The sequence below is a fragment of the Lutjanus erythropterus genome, chromosome 9 (assembly GCF_056507025.1).
Source record: "Lutjanus erythropterus isolate fLutEry1 chromosome 9, fLutEry1.hap2, whole genome shotgun sequence".
In the NCBI taxonomy this organism is placed as follows: domain Eukaryota; kingdom Metazoa; phylum Chordata; class Actinopteri; order Lutjaniformes; family Lutjanidae; genus Lutjanus; species Lutjanus erythropterus.
The window spans coordinates 35647158-35664505 of NC_139325.1; the positions used below are offsets into that span (position 1 = coordinate 35647158).

The 17348-nt window shown below is 39.9% G+C and overlaps 1 protein-coding gene across 2 annotated transcripts in view; it reads left to right on the top strand.

Moving 5' to 3' along the window:
- Window positions 1-17348, top strand: part of dennd4b (DENN/MADD domain containing 4B) — a 56557-nt gene that overhangs the window by 25103 nt on the left and 14106 nt on the right. For both annotated transcript variants that reach the window (XM_084727394.1, XM_084727395.1), the window contains exons 2-15: window positions 719-1072; window positions 4357-4612; window positions 5667-5736; window positions 6279-6448; window positions 6549-6790; window positions 7174-7240; window positions 10097-10155; window positions 11439-11583; window positions 11690-11865; window positions 13833-13933; window positions 14085-14300; window positions 14824-14969; window positions 16148-16281; window positions 16380-16494. In XM_084727394.1, the coding sequence (XP_084583520.1) occupies window positions 738-1072; window positions 4357-4612; window positions 5667-5736; window positions 6279-6448; window positions 6549-6790; window positions 7174-7240; window positions 10097-10155; window positions 11439-11583; window positions 11690-11865; window positions 13833-13933; window positions 14085-14300; window positions 14824-14969; window positions 16148-16281; window positions 16380-16494 (2232 nt within the window). In that variant the 5' untranslated portion in view covers window positions 719-737. The remainder of the gene's footprint in view (window positions 1-718; window positions 1073-4356; window positions 4613-5666; window positions 5737-6278; window positions 6449-6548; window positions 6791-7173; window positions 7241-10096; window positions 10156-11438; window positions 11584-11689; window positions 11866-13832; window positions 13934-14084; window positions 14301-14823; window positions 14970-16147; window positions 16282-16379; window positions 16495-17348) is intronic.

Genomic DNA, 17348 nt, shown 5'->3' on the forward strand with positions numbered 1-17348 from the left:
TAACTTCTCCTAAAACATGGGATACTTTAGATACATCAGAGAGTGAAGAAGAATATTTGCAAACGTGACTCAATGTAACATGAATGAAACTTTCTATTTATTTGTATAAAATGGGGACAGTGCATATTAATGAGCATTTACATGTAAACATTACAGCCAGAGGCTAATTTCCATCTGTAGTCCCTTACATAACAAACTTTACAAATAACAATTGTACATAAACTTCACAACAATAGAAAATAAGAAAAACAAGAAATATAAAATTACCTGCTGTCAGATCGGTACTCAGCGTGAGCCGATGAAAAGTTCAGGTATTGGTCTTTGTATCTGGAAGGAAATGTGTCTGAGATGGACTTGGATATGTCTGTAATAGAATTGTTCATGTTATGTAGTTTTAAAACTGAATTAAAATGTTTTCTTGAAGCAAAAGATGAAATTAGGAATTTGATTTGGAAATTGACTATTTGTATCTTTTCCTCCTCCACATGGAAATGAAAATCTGGTATTAAAACAGCAGATTTCATTGTTTAGTGTGTCTGCAGGGTCACATGTAAACATCTTGCAGCAGGTGCAGATCACTCGACTGTCTGAAAGCTGCCTGGTTTTTAAACCTACGTTTTATTCCCGTCTCTCTGAAAACAGAAATGCAGGAGAAGTTTAAATTCTCCACCACATGACCTTTAGATAATTAACCCAGACTCTCTGTGTCTCTCTGCAGTGGAGGGCAGACAGGCGGCATGACAGAGGAGAAATGTCCCCAGCTGGTGGACTACTTTGTAGTGGCAGGTCTCGACCCCGCGGGGCCCTGGAGGTCCCTGGACGAGGATGGCAAGACCTCCACCAACTCCTCCTCGACGCCCTCCTCCTCCTCGTCGGGCCGGGCGGTGGAGTCGGTGACGGACTTGGCGGTGATCGCCCGGGGGCTCGGGGAGGAAGTGCCGGAGGGCTTCACCTGCATCGAGAGGACGCTGGGCGGACACTCTGCCGAGCTGAGTGCTGGCCTCATCAACAACCCGCACCTGTACCTGTGCTACCGCCGAGGACGAGACAAACCGCCCATCCTGGACCTGGGGTGAGACGCTCTCTGATTTTATAGTCATTACAACCCCACAATAAATAGGACAATTACTTTAGTCTTTGGTGTTATTTGATAACTGCAAGTAGATTTCTGACCCACTAAACCCTGTGATTAACTTTCTGACTAATCGATGCAGGTCCAGTTAGTTTAATTGTATATTTTACATTAACAGAAGGTAAAATAAGCAGAAAACTGTCATTTCACAGGCTCACAAACTACAGGACTAAACTTATGGACCGTCGAGCTTCAGTATCTGTCAGTGACGTTACAGTCTAAACTTTGGTTTATGTTGCAGTGATGATGTGATGCTCCAAGAATAAACTGCCCCTCACCGGCTGCAAACTCACTTCAGGCTGCAGATGTCATGAAAACAGAAAGATGACTGGTTGCTCAACTGTAGATGATAAATATGTAGGTTACTCTAAATAAGTAAATGCTAGTGACAAGAGAAGAACCAGCCAATGGGAGGCAATCACATGACTCACATTATGAGGGCTGCAACTAATGATTATTGTCATTACAGTTTAATCTGTCAATTTGAGTTGTCAGAAAACAGTGAATAATGTTGATCCATGATTTCCAAAGCCCTAAAATGTCTTGTTTTGTCCACAACCCAAATATGTTCACTTTACTGTCAGAAAGGAGGAAAGAAACCAGAAAATATTCACTTTTGAGATCCTAATATCAAAGAATCTGGACATTTTTTTAAATGAAAAAACAGGGTTCCTTGTCAGAAATCTACTTGCCCAAAGTCAGTTTTTTACTTGCCCCTGCACAGTTTGTTTTTTTTAGCAGTCATCAAATAACAACAAAAATGGAAGGTAACTGTCATGTGATGTCTAGGATTACAGTGTCTGCAAAATATAACTAGAATAGTGAAAAAATGTCCATCCCATTTTCCAAGGTGATGTCTTTAAATGGCTCGCTTCGTCAGTCTAAAATCCAAAGATATTCAGTGTAATATGATAATAAACAAAGAAAATGTTTAAATGTCTTTATTTCAGAGGCTGACAACAGCATTTTTGCATGAAAATTACTTTAACAATTAATTATATATACTAAGTGGGCAATCTTTATTGTTCAACCCTGAAAAATGCTTCAAATCAATTAATCGATTACTAAAATAGTTTAATAGTTGGATAATTTAATAGTTGATTAATTGTGGCAGCTCTGCACAGGACCCAGAAAAAAACAAAACAGATGAATCTGATGAGACACAAACATGAGATTACAAAGAAAAGAGACAATGGTTATCAAAAATCATAAATAGAGGATAAATACCTCTTGATAAGTTTTAAACAGGCTGTGAAACAAACAAGAAAAATAATTAATCATTATGGCAAAACTTTATTTTGTGGAGTGCCGTTCTGTGATTTTCCTGTAGATGTCTTGACGTTGTCCTCGGTGGAAACATGTCGGTTTAATGATGAAGTCGGTGTTTCTGTGATTTCTTTGATCAGATGGTGGATATTTTCCCTCCGGTGTCTTTCAGCTCTGAGTGTTTGTTTCACTGAACGATTATCAGGTTTTTATCATTAATAATGAACACATGAGCTGCGTGTTGACTGTGAATTATTCTGTTGTTTTCATTTGAAATGAACAGAAGGCGTCACTCAGACAGAAATCAGGTCCAGTGCTTTTATTTCATGCCATGCATATTAAGGCTTAAGCTTATATAATACAGAGGATTATGTCATGCAGTGGTGGGCAGACTGTGTCGTGGTCTGGACTTCATCACCATCTCTCTCTCACACACACACACACACACACACACACACACACACAGACTCGTCTCTATTGTTTCTTTCATGTTCAACTGTTTAATTACTCTGGATTACACTCGTGTTAATGAGTGGGGAGAGATGGATAATGAGGAAAATCCTCTTACGTTGCACATCAGATTACATCTTTTTTTTTGGTCTTTCTATGAGTGTAGTTGGCAGGCAGTGAACAGGTAGAGAACCAGAACAGTTTGACAAAACAGAGGCTGATTCTTGAGATCATCCTACAGGGTCAACAAAGGATTTGATCAGTTTGGAGAAGCAACAGGAGCAGCAGTGTAGGAAGCTAAGCAACGGACTGTTTGTATTTTAGTCACTTCAAAAACATTTTTTTTTTCACTTTAAGTGTATGCAATATTTAAAATATCTTCAAAGCTTTATCTCACTGTCAGACAACTTTTTCTGACGGGGAACCCAGGTTCTATGAGTCAGATATCACTCGGAGTTGCTGTTCTCCTGCTGACTTGTTTGTTTGTATTAGTGTGCGACTTCCCATCAGCCCCAGGTGTGCTTTTTATCACTAATTAGCTAATCTTAGCATGCTAACACAATAAAGGGTGTCATGGGAAGGATGTTAGAACACTCGTGGGGTTTCTGCAGGATCAGAGTTCCAAGTGAACTTTCAAACAAGAACCAAAAATGGCTGAAGAAACAAGCTGAAGAACCCTGTATGGTAGCACGCTGTCAGAGAACGTGGAACATGTTGCTGTGGAAATAAAACTTTGATTGGGGGGTTGTTTGGGAAATGCAACAATTTTAAGGTTTTGTAAGTCTGATTAAATGGTTAATCGATCATTAATTTTACCAATACATACACGTGTGTGTGTGTGTGAGTGAGTGTGTGTGTGTTGTGGGTGTGTTATGTGTGTGTATAAAAAGAATAGTAGCAATAGTCCTTTTTTTTATATTTATAAAAATGTGTTCAATGACAGCGCCGCTGCTACATTAACCTGTCATAGTGTGATCTATGTGATAAATAACACCAGCTGATAAACTCAGTTAACTCAGATTCGAGTCACACTGGGGCCTTTAGCTATCAGCTAACTGAGCTAACAGCAGCTGAAGAGAGTTGGAGCAGAGAGGACAGTGAGCAGCAGTTAGCAGTTACTCTGTTTGTTTGGAGTTAACTTTGACAGGTGGATATATTTTACATGCTGTTCATTCAACCTCAAGGTTTACTATAGCAACATCATCATTCAGAAATCTACGTCACAGGTGTTAACCCAAAAATCTACGTATTTTTACCAAAATTGGAATGTTTGGATTCGTAAACATGAGGAACTCATGATGCAGTTAAAATGATCTGTGCAGTGCAGTCTAAAAAAAACATCTTACAACAGATGTTCATATTTTTCCAAGACAAACTTCAGTAAAATGTTTCCCACTTTGAACTTAATGCATCAAAACATGAACAATCACAGCAGAACAACCCAAACACGCTGCACGCTTCATCACTTCCTGTTTTGCAGGACTGAGAAGTTTCACCTGTCTCTGCAGGGTTCTTTATGAGGGGAAGGAGCAGCTGAAGCAGGGCTGGTACGTCATCGAGACGACGCCCTACAGCCGCTCGGCCAGCCTGAGCTCCGGCGGCGCCCCGACGGCTCACCGAGTGTTCCTGACATATCGGCGGGCCCTGGACTCGCAGGGCCTCCACACGCTGGGCGTCACTGACATCGCCCTGCTGCTGCCCAGCAAAGGAGAAGTCGCCCCGCACACTTTCTGCCGTGTCGACAAGAACCTCAACACGGGCATGGTGAGTAGCGGCAGCGTTTGACTTTTGGATTTGTTGTTGTTTGTTGTTGTGAGATAAATGAAGATTCACCAAAACTGAAAGCGGGGGGAAAACAGCAGGAAAATTAAAATGATTGGTAGCTGTGTTCTAATGACTGAGATAGTGAGGAATAATAATCATTAAGCATAATCAGTGTTTTCACAACACTAATTTTACAACAGCAGAGCGTCAAATTCAGGCTCTGAGAAATCAGGAATTCTGTTATTATTGTACCCATCCTTTACTCAGTTCCTGCAAATGAATCATTTTACTTCTCTGAAAAGCTTTTTTTGTGAAACAAACAGCAAAATAAAATAACTAAAATGGATAAAATTAAAAAGAACAGGGAAGTGGAAAATAGATTCTCCAATTCCAACTTCAGTCATCAAAAGACTGCAGAAGTGCATCTGCAGAAATATTGATTAACGTGTGTTGTACTAAAAAATAAAGAGAAATTAATTATTAGGGCTGAAACGATACATCTGATCTCTTCATTTGATACTGTCACAGTGCTTTAGTACTGATTGGATATGTATCATGATTCTTAAGTCTTGTGATTCAATATTATGATTTATTGCTTTAATTATGGTAAAAAGTTGAACCATAAACTTGTAGAGACTGTATATCTGTCTGTCTTTACCTAAATAAAATGAAAAATAAGATTTTACTTAATTAATAGAGACCCTGAAATCTGCACAAAGCACAGATGTGAGTTTTGACCATTTTAGGTTTCTGTAGCTGACAGATTAAGAGCTAGTTATTTATATAAGTAAAAATCGATTCAGCGATCCAAAAATTGATTCAGGAAATGTTAAATTGTTAAGAGAATCATTTTTTTTCTCCTACCTTTATTAAATATTAGCCTGTTTCAAATAGATGCCAGGTTCTCCCTCCACCTCCAACCTTTAATGACTAATTCAAATATTAAGAACACTTTTTATTCTATTAAAATCTGCTTTAATACATGAACATTGTTTTAATATAGTGTCCTGTGCAGTTCGATTCATCACAGTTGTGTGTTTGTGTTTGTCTCCAGTGGGGTCCAGCTCTGTACGTGTGCTACAAGAGAGCTGTGGCCAAAGCCAACGCCCTGGTCTACAAGTCCAGTGAGTATCTGTCAGCATGCTGCACATCACACTCCCACAGCCAGGGAGGAAAAATCTACAGTCCAGAGTCAGACACGAGGAAAAATACTACAATATCCCTTCTTATTTTCTCATCATTTCTATAAAATAGATCATTTGATAAGTTATAAATTTGTTTGGTTTATTAAAATTTTGGTCTTTTAGTCTTTAGCAATGATACCAAATCTCAAGCTCGTTACTTTTTATGATGGACTTTGGCAGACGTAAAGGGAAAGTTTTTTGTTTTTTTTTAAGTGTGACATCAAGGTAAATGCTGAAACTGATATTGAGATCTTTTTAGCTAAAATATTATTTGATTGCTGACCTCGTCTACAGGAAATACAGAACTGACAGAAAAGAACAGAAAGAATTTAGGTGAAAGGTTTGATTTGATCAGTCTTAACAGAGGCAAATTAGCTTTATTACAAAAATCCTGTGTTTTGGTGGGGATTTCTATGCATAGAATATAGTTATTATACATATTAAAATTCAAGTATAAACTGTCTGATTGCTGTGTGCTGCAGGTCTGATCAGCCGGTACCCGGAGGAGGACCTGGAGACGTTTCCTCTGCCGGAGTCGGTGCCGGTCTTCTGTCTGCCGATGGGCGTCACCGTGGAGAGCTGGCCTCTAAACACAAAGTACCAGCTGCCCGTCTTCTCCACCTTCGTCCTCACCTCCGCCTCCGGAGACAAGGTCAGAGAGGCAACAACACACACCCACACAACAGTGAGGACAGAGAATTCCTGTTTAGACCCACGCCAGTCTGTCTGTGGTAACCTCCCTGTCCCTGCAGGTTTACGGAGCAGCCATCCAGTTCTACGAGTCGTTCCCCAGGGAGCTGCTGTCGGAGCGGCAGAGCGTGAGGCTCGGGCTCCTCAGCGTGGTCGACCGGCGGCCGATCACCAACCGCAGCCTGCAGGTGAAGAAGAGCATCTGTGTCCTCTCCCACTGGCCCTTCTTCACCGTCTTCCAGAAGTTCCTCACCTTCGTCTACAGATACTCCATCTCCGGACCCCACGTCCTGCCGCTCGAGAAGTCAGTGCACGGTTTGAGTCGTGGTTATGTTTAGTTTCAATGGTGTCAGATTTTCTTTTTACACCAAATCAGCACTGCAGCTCTCTGCTGCTTTTATTGATGACTTATTTATTCGTATGAAGGAAGACCTTAATATGAACTTTGCATAATGAGACATTTTGACTGAATTCTTAAAATCTGTGTGAAATTTTTGGCAGGATTAATGAAAGCAGGGTCTTTATTTGAGTCTTCAGAGGGTGACTTGATATTTAGAGTGTTTCTCTTGTCAATTATTAATCACATACGTTTATTTTACATGATTTGACCCTTTTTGAGTTGTGACCAGAAGTCTGATTGATACTTGATTTCATTGGTATTGATTACTATGTTCTCTTTCTCTGCAGACACGTCTCCAGCTTCATGCACAACGTCCCGTTTCCCTCCCCACAGCGGCCTCGCATCCTCGTTCAGGTAAAGAATAACATGTCATGTCTGGTCCCTGTCGGGTCATCAGATGTTAAGTATTTAGTAATGATTAAAATTATTTGTAAATCATCTATAAACTTTATTTGGATGGCTATAAGTATGGTTATAATACCTTGCATACTTACAGAAGTAATTTACTCACATTATGAATGTGAACATATGTAAGTAACGTACTTATTTTAACCCAAAATTAGATCTTTTTCTACGAGTTATTTCTGTGCCTTTATTTTGAAAGTCTACCCGGACATCGTGTTTCATGTGTTTATTTATTTTGTTTAAAAAAAAAAATAGAATGTCTAAATAAAACACACAAAATTCTCTCTGACTGAAAAAGGTTTTCTCTAAAACCACAAATCTGTCGTACAAATTGGCCTCAGGGAAGAAAATGAAAGAAGGTGGAGGGTTGAGCCTTGAGGAACTCTGTTCAGGTGTCTGTCCTGAAGAGAAGACTTGAACCATGTTAGGAAAGTGTCGCAGAACCCGACACTGTATTTAATCCAACTTTATTCTTCAGTATGGACTATTCTCCAAATGCAAAATAAAAAAAAAATCTCCCCCCTTTTTGTTTCTAATAATTTTCCACAGATGTGAGTCTGTGGTTGGGCTGCATGATGTTGTAAAAAAATAGTGATTATTTTGACTGAAACTTTGAGTGTGATATGTGATACGATTAGTGGAATGGATCATTTCAATTTTCATTTTTACTGGAAAAATAAATAAATAAATAAAATCATGATGACTTGATATTTATTGAGGTCTGAACCAAAAAAAAAAAAACATGTTTACAGTCAGATCATCTCTGCAGCTCTGCAGTACCTCATTATAAAACTGTATTCTCACACACTTTTCTTTTTTTAAAAAAAGTGCAATGTGGTTCTGTAATTTGAATATTGCACTTGGACATACTGGAATTTCAGTAATATTGCAATTAACTGTGCAGCCGTCGTCAAATCAGCTGCCTGATAGCTGAATAAAAAGAAATCTACATTTGATGTTACAGTTTTATAAAAACAATATCACAGGAAGTCAGCACTAAATCCTATTGCTTCTGTTTTAACCCTTCACTTCCTCCTTTCGACAGGATGTAGGATGTGTTCATCTGGTCGCAGCCTGAACGGGGTAACTGTGTCCAATCAGAAGCAGTCAATTTATTGATCCTTTCCAATTAGCAGGAAAAAATTGTGACAAAATTCTTTCAATAAGAAATAATTCACTGATGGATCAGGTGGATGATGACAATGACGATGATGACGATGATGATGATGATGATGATGATGATGATGATGATGATGATGATGATGATGATGATGACGATCATGATGATGATGATGATGATGTTGATGATGATGATGATGATGATGTTGATGATGATGATGATGATGATGATGATATCACACCAGAGGAGACAGTTGGGTTGTTAATTTTGTTTGTTTGTGTCAAGGTCAGGATTTTCTGTTTTCATGTTTCTTTAAAATGTTATTAGAGTAAAATCCTGAGATTCAAAGACAAATTCTGGTCATCGTTCAGGTCGGTTATAACAACATTTTACTCATCAACTTCAGCTTTATAACAGCTGGATCCACCGTCCATCAGTGAAACACATGTCCAGTTCCCTCAGGTGTTAAATCCATAGTTTTAAAAGTGAAAAGGCGGACGTGTAAACTACCAGTTACAAATTTAACCTCTTGAACTCTGCTCAGTCTCTCATGTCTGCGGCCGACTGTCTTGTCTTTCAGAGGCTGCAGCGAACTCGCTTGTTGGGAAGGGAGCTAAATAATGCTTCAAAGTTAGGTTAAGTTTTGGCACGGCCATTTTTAAAAGGGTTCTGTGATGTCTCGCCTCAAGACAATAGGTTTTATGCAAATCCCATGCAGGTTGGAGCAAAACCAATTCATAAATGTGTTATTTTAACCTTTTCTGTTTTTTTAATATCTCTGCACACTGAGGTCCATAAACAGTGTTTGAATATTATAAATTGGGTCTGACTGGAAAGCTGAGACTCTTGTGGAGTCACTGAGCCCAGTTTTATTCATGTATGATGATGTTAGTCTCCATAGTAAGCATTTCATTCTAGTGAGAACATTTTTAAAACCGTGACCTCACTGTATAAAATGAACTGTAGTGACCTCAGCCTCATGAAACCACAGACTAGAGAACATTCAGAAGATGATTGGCTTTCCTACAGATACTGACAATAAAGAACAGATGTGCTCGTCATCCAATCACAGAAAAACACATTATTTATGGAAATCTTGATCCCAAATCACAGCATGATTTTTTCTAAGGTGTTCTTCAAGGTCTTGATGTCTGACTGTCGTATTTCTGAGGGAGTCAAAAATGGTTAGAATGGTATCAACCCAAAAATGTCTGCAACAACTTGTGAGACATAGCAAAGCATCATGGAGATGGCCATCATTAACTTCATTGGTTTCTAAGATCCTATACACTTTAAACAATAAAATTTTGACTAGGTGCTGAAAGAAATCCCATTTTATTACAGATTTATGACTAGAAAAACAGTGCTGAGCTTAATCTCCCTATAAAGATCCCCCAGTAGATTTTCCAGATGACAGACATTTGAGTTTACTTCTCTTTCACTAACTGATAAGTGGTTTATATAATCTGTCTGTCAGCTCGTGGTGCCCCCCCCTCATTTGTTTCATTTATATTCATCTTCCAGGAATAAAGAAAGTTTGTGAGTAAAATCTTCTCATAACTGAAGGATCGATGGCAAAAACAATGTTGTAAAATATATTATGTCTCAATAATTTAAAAGCCAAAAAAATCATGTGCGTGTGTTTGTGTGTGTGTATTGCGACTAACATGGAGTGTATCTTGCAGCTCTCTCCGTATGACAACCTGCTGCTCTGCCAGCCGGTCTCTTCTCCACTCCCACTCAGGTAAATTCACTGCTGCAGCGCTGCAGGACGAACACACAACCATCATTTTGTCCTTAGTGGTTCACAGTAATTCAGTCTCCATGTGAACGAGATCGATGCAGGTTATTTATTTATTTAACGTTTATTTGTGTAACATAAATCCATGTCACACACCACAGCATTTATAGCCTGAGATAATTTGCAAAGTCTCTCCCTCTCTGGGCCTTTAAGATAGAAAAGACTCAGCAACAAATACACAAGAGACAGAATAAAACACAGACAAAACAATACAAGACACAAACTACAATATGCAGTACAGCACCACAGAGTAAGAAACACCAGATTATTCATCATTACAGGACTGATTCCTCTTCAAAAACTTCATATATTTAATTTCTTAACAACATGGCAATGATATGATCTTACTGGCTTCCCGTGGAAAAGTTTAATTGCTTGGTTGTATATCATCATACGAGGCTTGGTTACTGTAGATGCTTATATATCAGACAATAAAATTCAGATACATTTGATGGCACATTTTAATTAATAATCACAAATCTAAGGCTGAAAACTGCCTTTTAAAAACTGCAGACAAGGGTGACTAAAACCTGTTGACAACCAACTAAAAGCTATTTAATTTTAAATGTTATTTTTATTGCAGTAATTAATTTAAAGAATTAAATTCAGAAATAGTTTTTTGTAACATCTGCCGTAGTTTTGTCGATGTGTTTTTAAAGACACCTCAAAAACAGAGACTGTATATTAATGCTGTTGGAGGGCCTTACCATGGAAAAGTTTGGGAACCTCTGTGGATCTAACATGAGGGCCCCCTTCCACCAACATGGAACCAGCACCTAACTTTGAACTGTTCTGAGCATTTCTACCAAAATAAAACTGGTTCAGAACCTGGAAAGTTGTTTCCCAACTGGAACCAACTCAGGAACAACAGTGGGCGTGTCACATGCTTCAGGTGGTTGTTCATTGTGCAGCGCCCTCTGTTGATGACATCCTCCATTACAACGATTCCCTTAGATCTTGAACAGAACCAGTGCAAGAACCAGAGCTAATTTGGTGGAAAAGACCTTCAGAGATGTTTTAGAAAATAGTAACCATGGTATGTCAGCTCTCAGGGCTTCATAATGGCTCACACGTTTCTGTGAAAATTTTTCAAATTAGCCTGAACACACAGTAAATGTGTCCTGTGTGTGTGTGTGTGTGTGTGTGTGTGTGTGTGTGTGTGTGTGTGTGTGTGTGTGTGTGTGTGTGTGTGTGTGTGTGTGTGTGTGTGTGTGTGTGTGTGACAGTGGTGCGAGCTTCCTGAAGCTGCTGCAGAACCTCGGTCCAGAAAACGCCTGCACGCTGCTGCTCGCCGTCCTCACCGAACACAAACTGCTGCTGCACTCACTCCGCCCCGATGTCCTCACCTCCGTCAGCGAGGCACTCGTCTCTGTAAGGCTCACACACACACACACACACACACACACACACACACACGTTGGCTGTATTTAATGAGGTCTATGTCTATGTCTCTCTCTCTCTCTGTCTGTGTGTCCAGATGAGTTTCCCCCTGCGGTGGCTCTGTCCCTACATCCCTCTGTGTCCGCTGCAGATGGCCGACGTGCTCCTGGCGCCGATGCCGTTCATTGTGGGCGTCCACTCCAGCTACTTCGACCTGTATGACCCCCCCACCGATGTGGTGTGTGTCGACCTGGACACCAACACTATCTTTCAGTGAGTCAAGTCAAATTTTATTTGTAGAACCTAAAATTACAAATAACAATCCGCGTAGAATCCGCGTAGAACAACAAAGTCAGAATAAATATAGATTTTGATGACAAATCAGGAAGACAAGAAGTCATACATCCTCCTCTCCACCATGGAGACCTGGGCGAGGACAGGCCACGGAGAGACAGGAAGATAGATAGATGACTTTATTAATCCCTGGAAGGAAATTAAATTGTCATAGCAGCCAAGGTATATTTAATAAATACAAAGACAAAATTCACAAAAAATACCCAAAGAATATACAGAAAACACAAGGTCCGCCCAGTGACAATGTAAGTAAATAAATAAATAAATAAGGTGCAGGGAGACACAAAGGACTGATCAGTGGACCTCAGACACAGTCTGAAAGAATCTGGTGTACAACATTATACTGACAACAATAAGAATGATAAGAAGACAAAGATGACGCTGAAGAAGACGACGACAAAGAAGACGACACTGAGGAAGATGGCAAAGAAGGAGACGAAGACGATGCTGAAGACACTGAGGGAGAAGGAAAAGGAGAACCTTATGTATAATGAAATATAGTGTAGAGCAATAGATAGTGTAAATATGCACACACACACACATACTGCAGGCAGAAATATGAATACAATAATGATATAGATGATACAGTAAAGATACTCAAGTGTTCCTTATGTGTAAAGAACAGATGATGAAAGATGAAAGATGATAAAATCAAGTTCAGACCGGTAAAGAAAGAGAGGAAGAGAAACTTTCACAGCGTGGAGGGAAGTGAGAACGGAAATAAAACCAGCTGTTATTAGAAAGATGAGTTTCATTTTCATTGGCAGAATTTATTAATTTTAGATGTAGTGATAAAGTTTTAGGCTGAATGTACTGACTGTACATGCAGCCTGCTGGGTTTGCTTGAGCTGTCCTGAGTCTGGACATTTTGGGTTCCGGTTCCTTGAATTGCTTGAATTTTACTGTAAAGAGCTGAATGAACCCACACACAGTGAATGAAGATAACTTACAAACAGCTTCAGTAACGTGTCACTGAAGTTTCTCCTTTGGGTCTTTTTTTATTTGATATTTTTTAAAATTATCCACACTGAAAGTTGAAAAACTGTGTGCAGAGAGCAACAAACCTGATGGGAAGTGAAACATGTTACTGAAAATATAGTCAACAACTTTTCAAACTAATCTGATATTCATCTATAAAAAAACACCTCAGGAGCGTGTCCAGCCTTTTTTATCTGTGGTAATGTGGCCATACAGACGCAAACCACGTACACGTCTTCTGGAAATAAATTCACTCTGGGAAATCAGTGCTGGATTCAGTACTGAGTGAAGTTTTAGGATATACAATCCCTCATAAATGTTCTGTTTTATACCTGGGAAATGTAAACAAAGTGTTGCAGAAGGAAGATAATTATTTGGTCATAATTCTAGTTAGAGCTGACCCACCAAAAAACACAGACAGTAGTTAGATATCCTGCACTGCAGGAATCATATACGTGATGGAAAGAATGACTTATTCTCTCTGAGGGAAAGAAGATGTGTTCTGCAGAAAGTGGGAACATTTGATTAGAAATGGATTAGAAATAAAAATATTGGCTCTGTTTATTTTTATTCATAATGTAAACTGTAAAACACTTTAATAAGAAAATAATAGCAAACTTTGTATGAAGTGGAACCCCCCCCACTTCATTACAACATGTTTCACTGTTATGTTTTTGTTTGTTGTTATACTTGATTACAAGTGAAGACAATAAAAACATTAAAAAAAAAAAAAAAACAGTTCAACTCTTCAACAGTGGGTTCAAACTAAGGTCCCGCCTCTCACTGGACAGGTAGCCAATCAGACTTGAAAAATGATGGGGTCGCTCCTGGGGTGGCCAATCAAATTCCCCTTGAACAAACCAACATCAGTCCTTGACAGCTGTCTGGTTTCTCTTCTCGTGTCTCAGGTCAGATGACAAGAAGCCATTGTCATGGCGATCATTACCCAGGAAGCACGGCAAGACTCTGTTCAACACGCTCACCAACCTCCACAAGACCCTGGAGAAGAGTGAGTGACGGCTCTTATCTCCATTTCCATTTTAAAATTAAACATATCACAAATCGAATTTTTGTATGGCCTCACGTCCTGTTGGCAGAGAAGGTTTTGTTGATTTCATCACTCTCTCTCGCGCTGTATTTTCCCGTCTTCTCTGCTGCAGTTTGCACTCCCGGTCAGGAGGAGGCGACGCTGGAGTTCCTGTTGACGGACTACGATCAGATCTACAGGAGTCAGAAGCAGCTGGAGCTGGAGATCCAGGAGGCGTTCCTCCGCTTCATGAGCTGCCTGCTGCGAGGATACCGAACCTTCCTGCTGCCCATCACCCAGGCGCCATCAGACACCACCACCGACTGCAGCTCCCTGTTCAACCTGCAGGGTGAGCAGATAATACTTTAGATAATTATTTGATTTCACCAGTTATCAGGAAGCTCCCAGCAGCATTTCATATAAAGTTAACAGAAAATTTAAATAATAAACCAAAGCAAACTAGTAAACTAGTAAAAGTTAAATTTGCATTGAAATTTGAATCTTTCTCTCAAAGTCCCCGTCCTCCTGCGTCCCTCTTCACTGTTTGTGGCACAGCAGCCCTCAGTGTTGATAGGCTGTTACTCATGATGTGTGACGAATCAGATGAATCAGATAGTACTGTGGGCGGGACACTGAGGGAGACTACAGACAGAGAGAGCCAGCTGCATTAGAGCCAAAGATTTCAAATAAAATAAGCAAATTTAAAATGTGCTTTTTAAAATGGACTTGTTTTATCTGCAGTCCGACTGGAAAAAAAGATTCAGATAAAAACCCTGAAGATCAGAGCTGATAATCGGTCGACCCTTAAATCACACGACAGCGGAGGATTAATTTCAAACCCTGACTGTGTCCGACTCTTCGTCTTCCTGCAGGTTTCCTCAAGTCTCGGGATCGAACGCAGCAGAAGTTCTACAGTCAGCTGACAAGGACTCAGATGTTCACTCAGTTCATCGAGGAGTGTTCCTTCGTCAGCGACCGGCACGCCTGCCTCGAGTTCTTCGATGAGTGCGTTCAAAAGGTTAGAAACACAACTGTCCTTTCACTGTTACCTCTCTGATTGTAACTCAGAGGTTCCTGCAGTGCTTTCACAATAAAAGTCAAAATATGTTTTACTGTGGAACAGCTGCAGGAAACGTTGAGTTTGGAAGATGAGCTTAACAATATCTCAAACATGCAGAATCTGTTTGATTGATCTGTAGATTTTTTGTGCACATTTTTGACTGTATGATTAAATTTTGTGATTCATGGTTTTTGAAAACCCTTGAAAAATCATTGGCGGCTTGATTTTATCCCGACTGCAGACTCTTCACTCCTCTTAACCAGCCAGCAGGGGCCACAAGTCATCAACAACTGCTAGGCTAAAAACAAGACAGACAGATTGTCTGTTGCAGGCAACATTTTGGCTTTTGTCGTGGCTGAAAAACTGATGTCCATAGCAAAGTTTGGATTTATTGTTTTATTTATTGTTTCCTTATTAAGTTTATACAGGAAGGTGGATCCAGAACGCTTGGTTACAAAACTATTACGCTGTTCTGTACATTTTTAAGAAAACTGACACTAAACTAAACCAAAACTGTTTATTTAAAACTTTAAAATCTCCACTGGTTGCATCTGGCAGTTATGGTGTTATTGCAGTAGGTGCTTCACCATCGGTTTCCTGGCATAGACTTGCATTTTACTGAATGACCTCCTCTATTTTGTTTCTTTTTCAGCTTGTATTAGTGGTAGCACACGTGTAGCTTGTGTTTATTGGTGTTTTACTGTTTTTTAGAAGTTCATCAAAGGCAGAAGTCCAAATAACGTTTCGGTCCATGTTGGACTGAAATATCTAAAATATCTCAAATATCTCAAACCAAAACTCAAGTCTGAAGCTTCTTTGTTCTTCTTTGCTGCATAAAAAACACATGAAGGCAACGTTTATCTTGGATTTTTTTAAACAATATTTTGTGCAGCATCCTGCGACAGCTGTTTTTGCCAGTGAAGGCTGTGGGATGTAGTTCAAAGTCACTGAAAAATGTAATTAAAGGGCCTTGAAAAAATTTTTTTTGTCAAGCTGCTGCTCCCAAGGACGAGAGTTTTGGGAGAAAATAAGGACAAAAGTAATGTACTTTTTGAAGTCCTTCAGAATAAGAGAAATGGATGGAAAATGACGAAAAGTCAAGGAGATATTTTGTTTGTTTTGTTGTTTGTCACCAGGTGGACGTGGAGAAACCGGAGGAGGTGAGGCTGATCGATCTGGATGAGACTCACAGCGGAGAACACACAGTCTTCATCATGCCTCCTGAGGAACCGCAGGAACCTGACGGGTCTGAGTGCCCCGCCCTCTACAGGTAGACAGTCACTGTGTCTGAGAGACAGGGTAACGTGTCCCTGTGTGTCCGTCTGTCTTGAAGATGTGCTGATTGAGATTTTAACTCTCTTGTCTCAGTTATGAAACCTTCCCCACACTGAGGCCGGAGCTCTTTGACCGGCCACAGGACCAGCTTCGGGTACCGGCTAAGGGCAGCGCCCCCAGTAGCCCCGCCCCCCGACGCACAAAACAGGTACATCAACAAACAGAATTTAAAAATATTCTCTTTGATATTAATTGTTTGATTTGAAAGTAGTAATTTAATGTATTAACTTATTCTACTGGCTGCTAAACTTTTTCATTATATATTTCATTATACAATTCTCTGTCTGTGTGATGTATTCATTTAATCTTTTAACAGTCATACATATTTAATCGGCTTCTTTCTCCTGACACTCGGCCGTTCTTCTAACAGCTCTTTGGTTGTTTAAACTGTAATTTTCTGATGCAGGACGAGGCTGTTTATCAGAGTGAAAAGCTCTGTGAAGACAGATCTTCATCATGCACTCACAGTACAGTTTGGTGGACAATATTAGTTACTGATGGCAACATCTCTGCTTGTGCTACTTGTGCATTATCCCCTAACATTGATGTTACAAACATTATATTTAGAATTTCTTGGGTTATTTGTTCGCTAACCTATCAAACTGTGGTTGTAAACAGCGCTGTGGTGGTTGTTTGTGTCCTGTAACTCTTGATGTTGCCCAATAAGCATTCAGAATCTCAGCAGAGGACATTGGTGTCCAAAAACCGTACTGGCATAAAACAGGCAGAGGAGAAAATGATAAAATCGACAGGGGCAGTGAGGGCGGGGCATCACAGCTGCTGTGGCCTCGGGGCATGTCATTTTTTGAGAGGCAAAAGGTCGTGACCTTCACAGCCTCCGTGAAATTCCTGCTCTGGTAGAAAGTGGCTGCAAGACTGAGCTCAGGACCAATCAGGGCATTTTTTATATTTTGGTATCAGATCCATAAAACTTAACGTGACACAGTGAGGATGCACTGACACTCCTGGACTTGGATTCACTATACCCTGATCAATATCGGC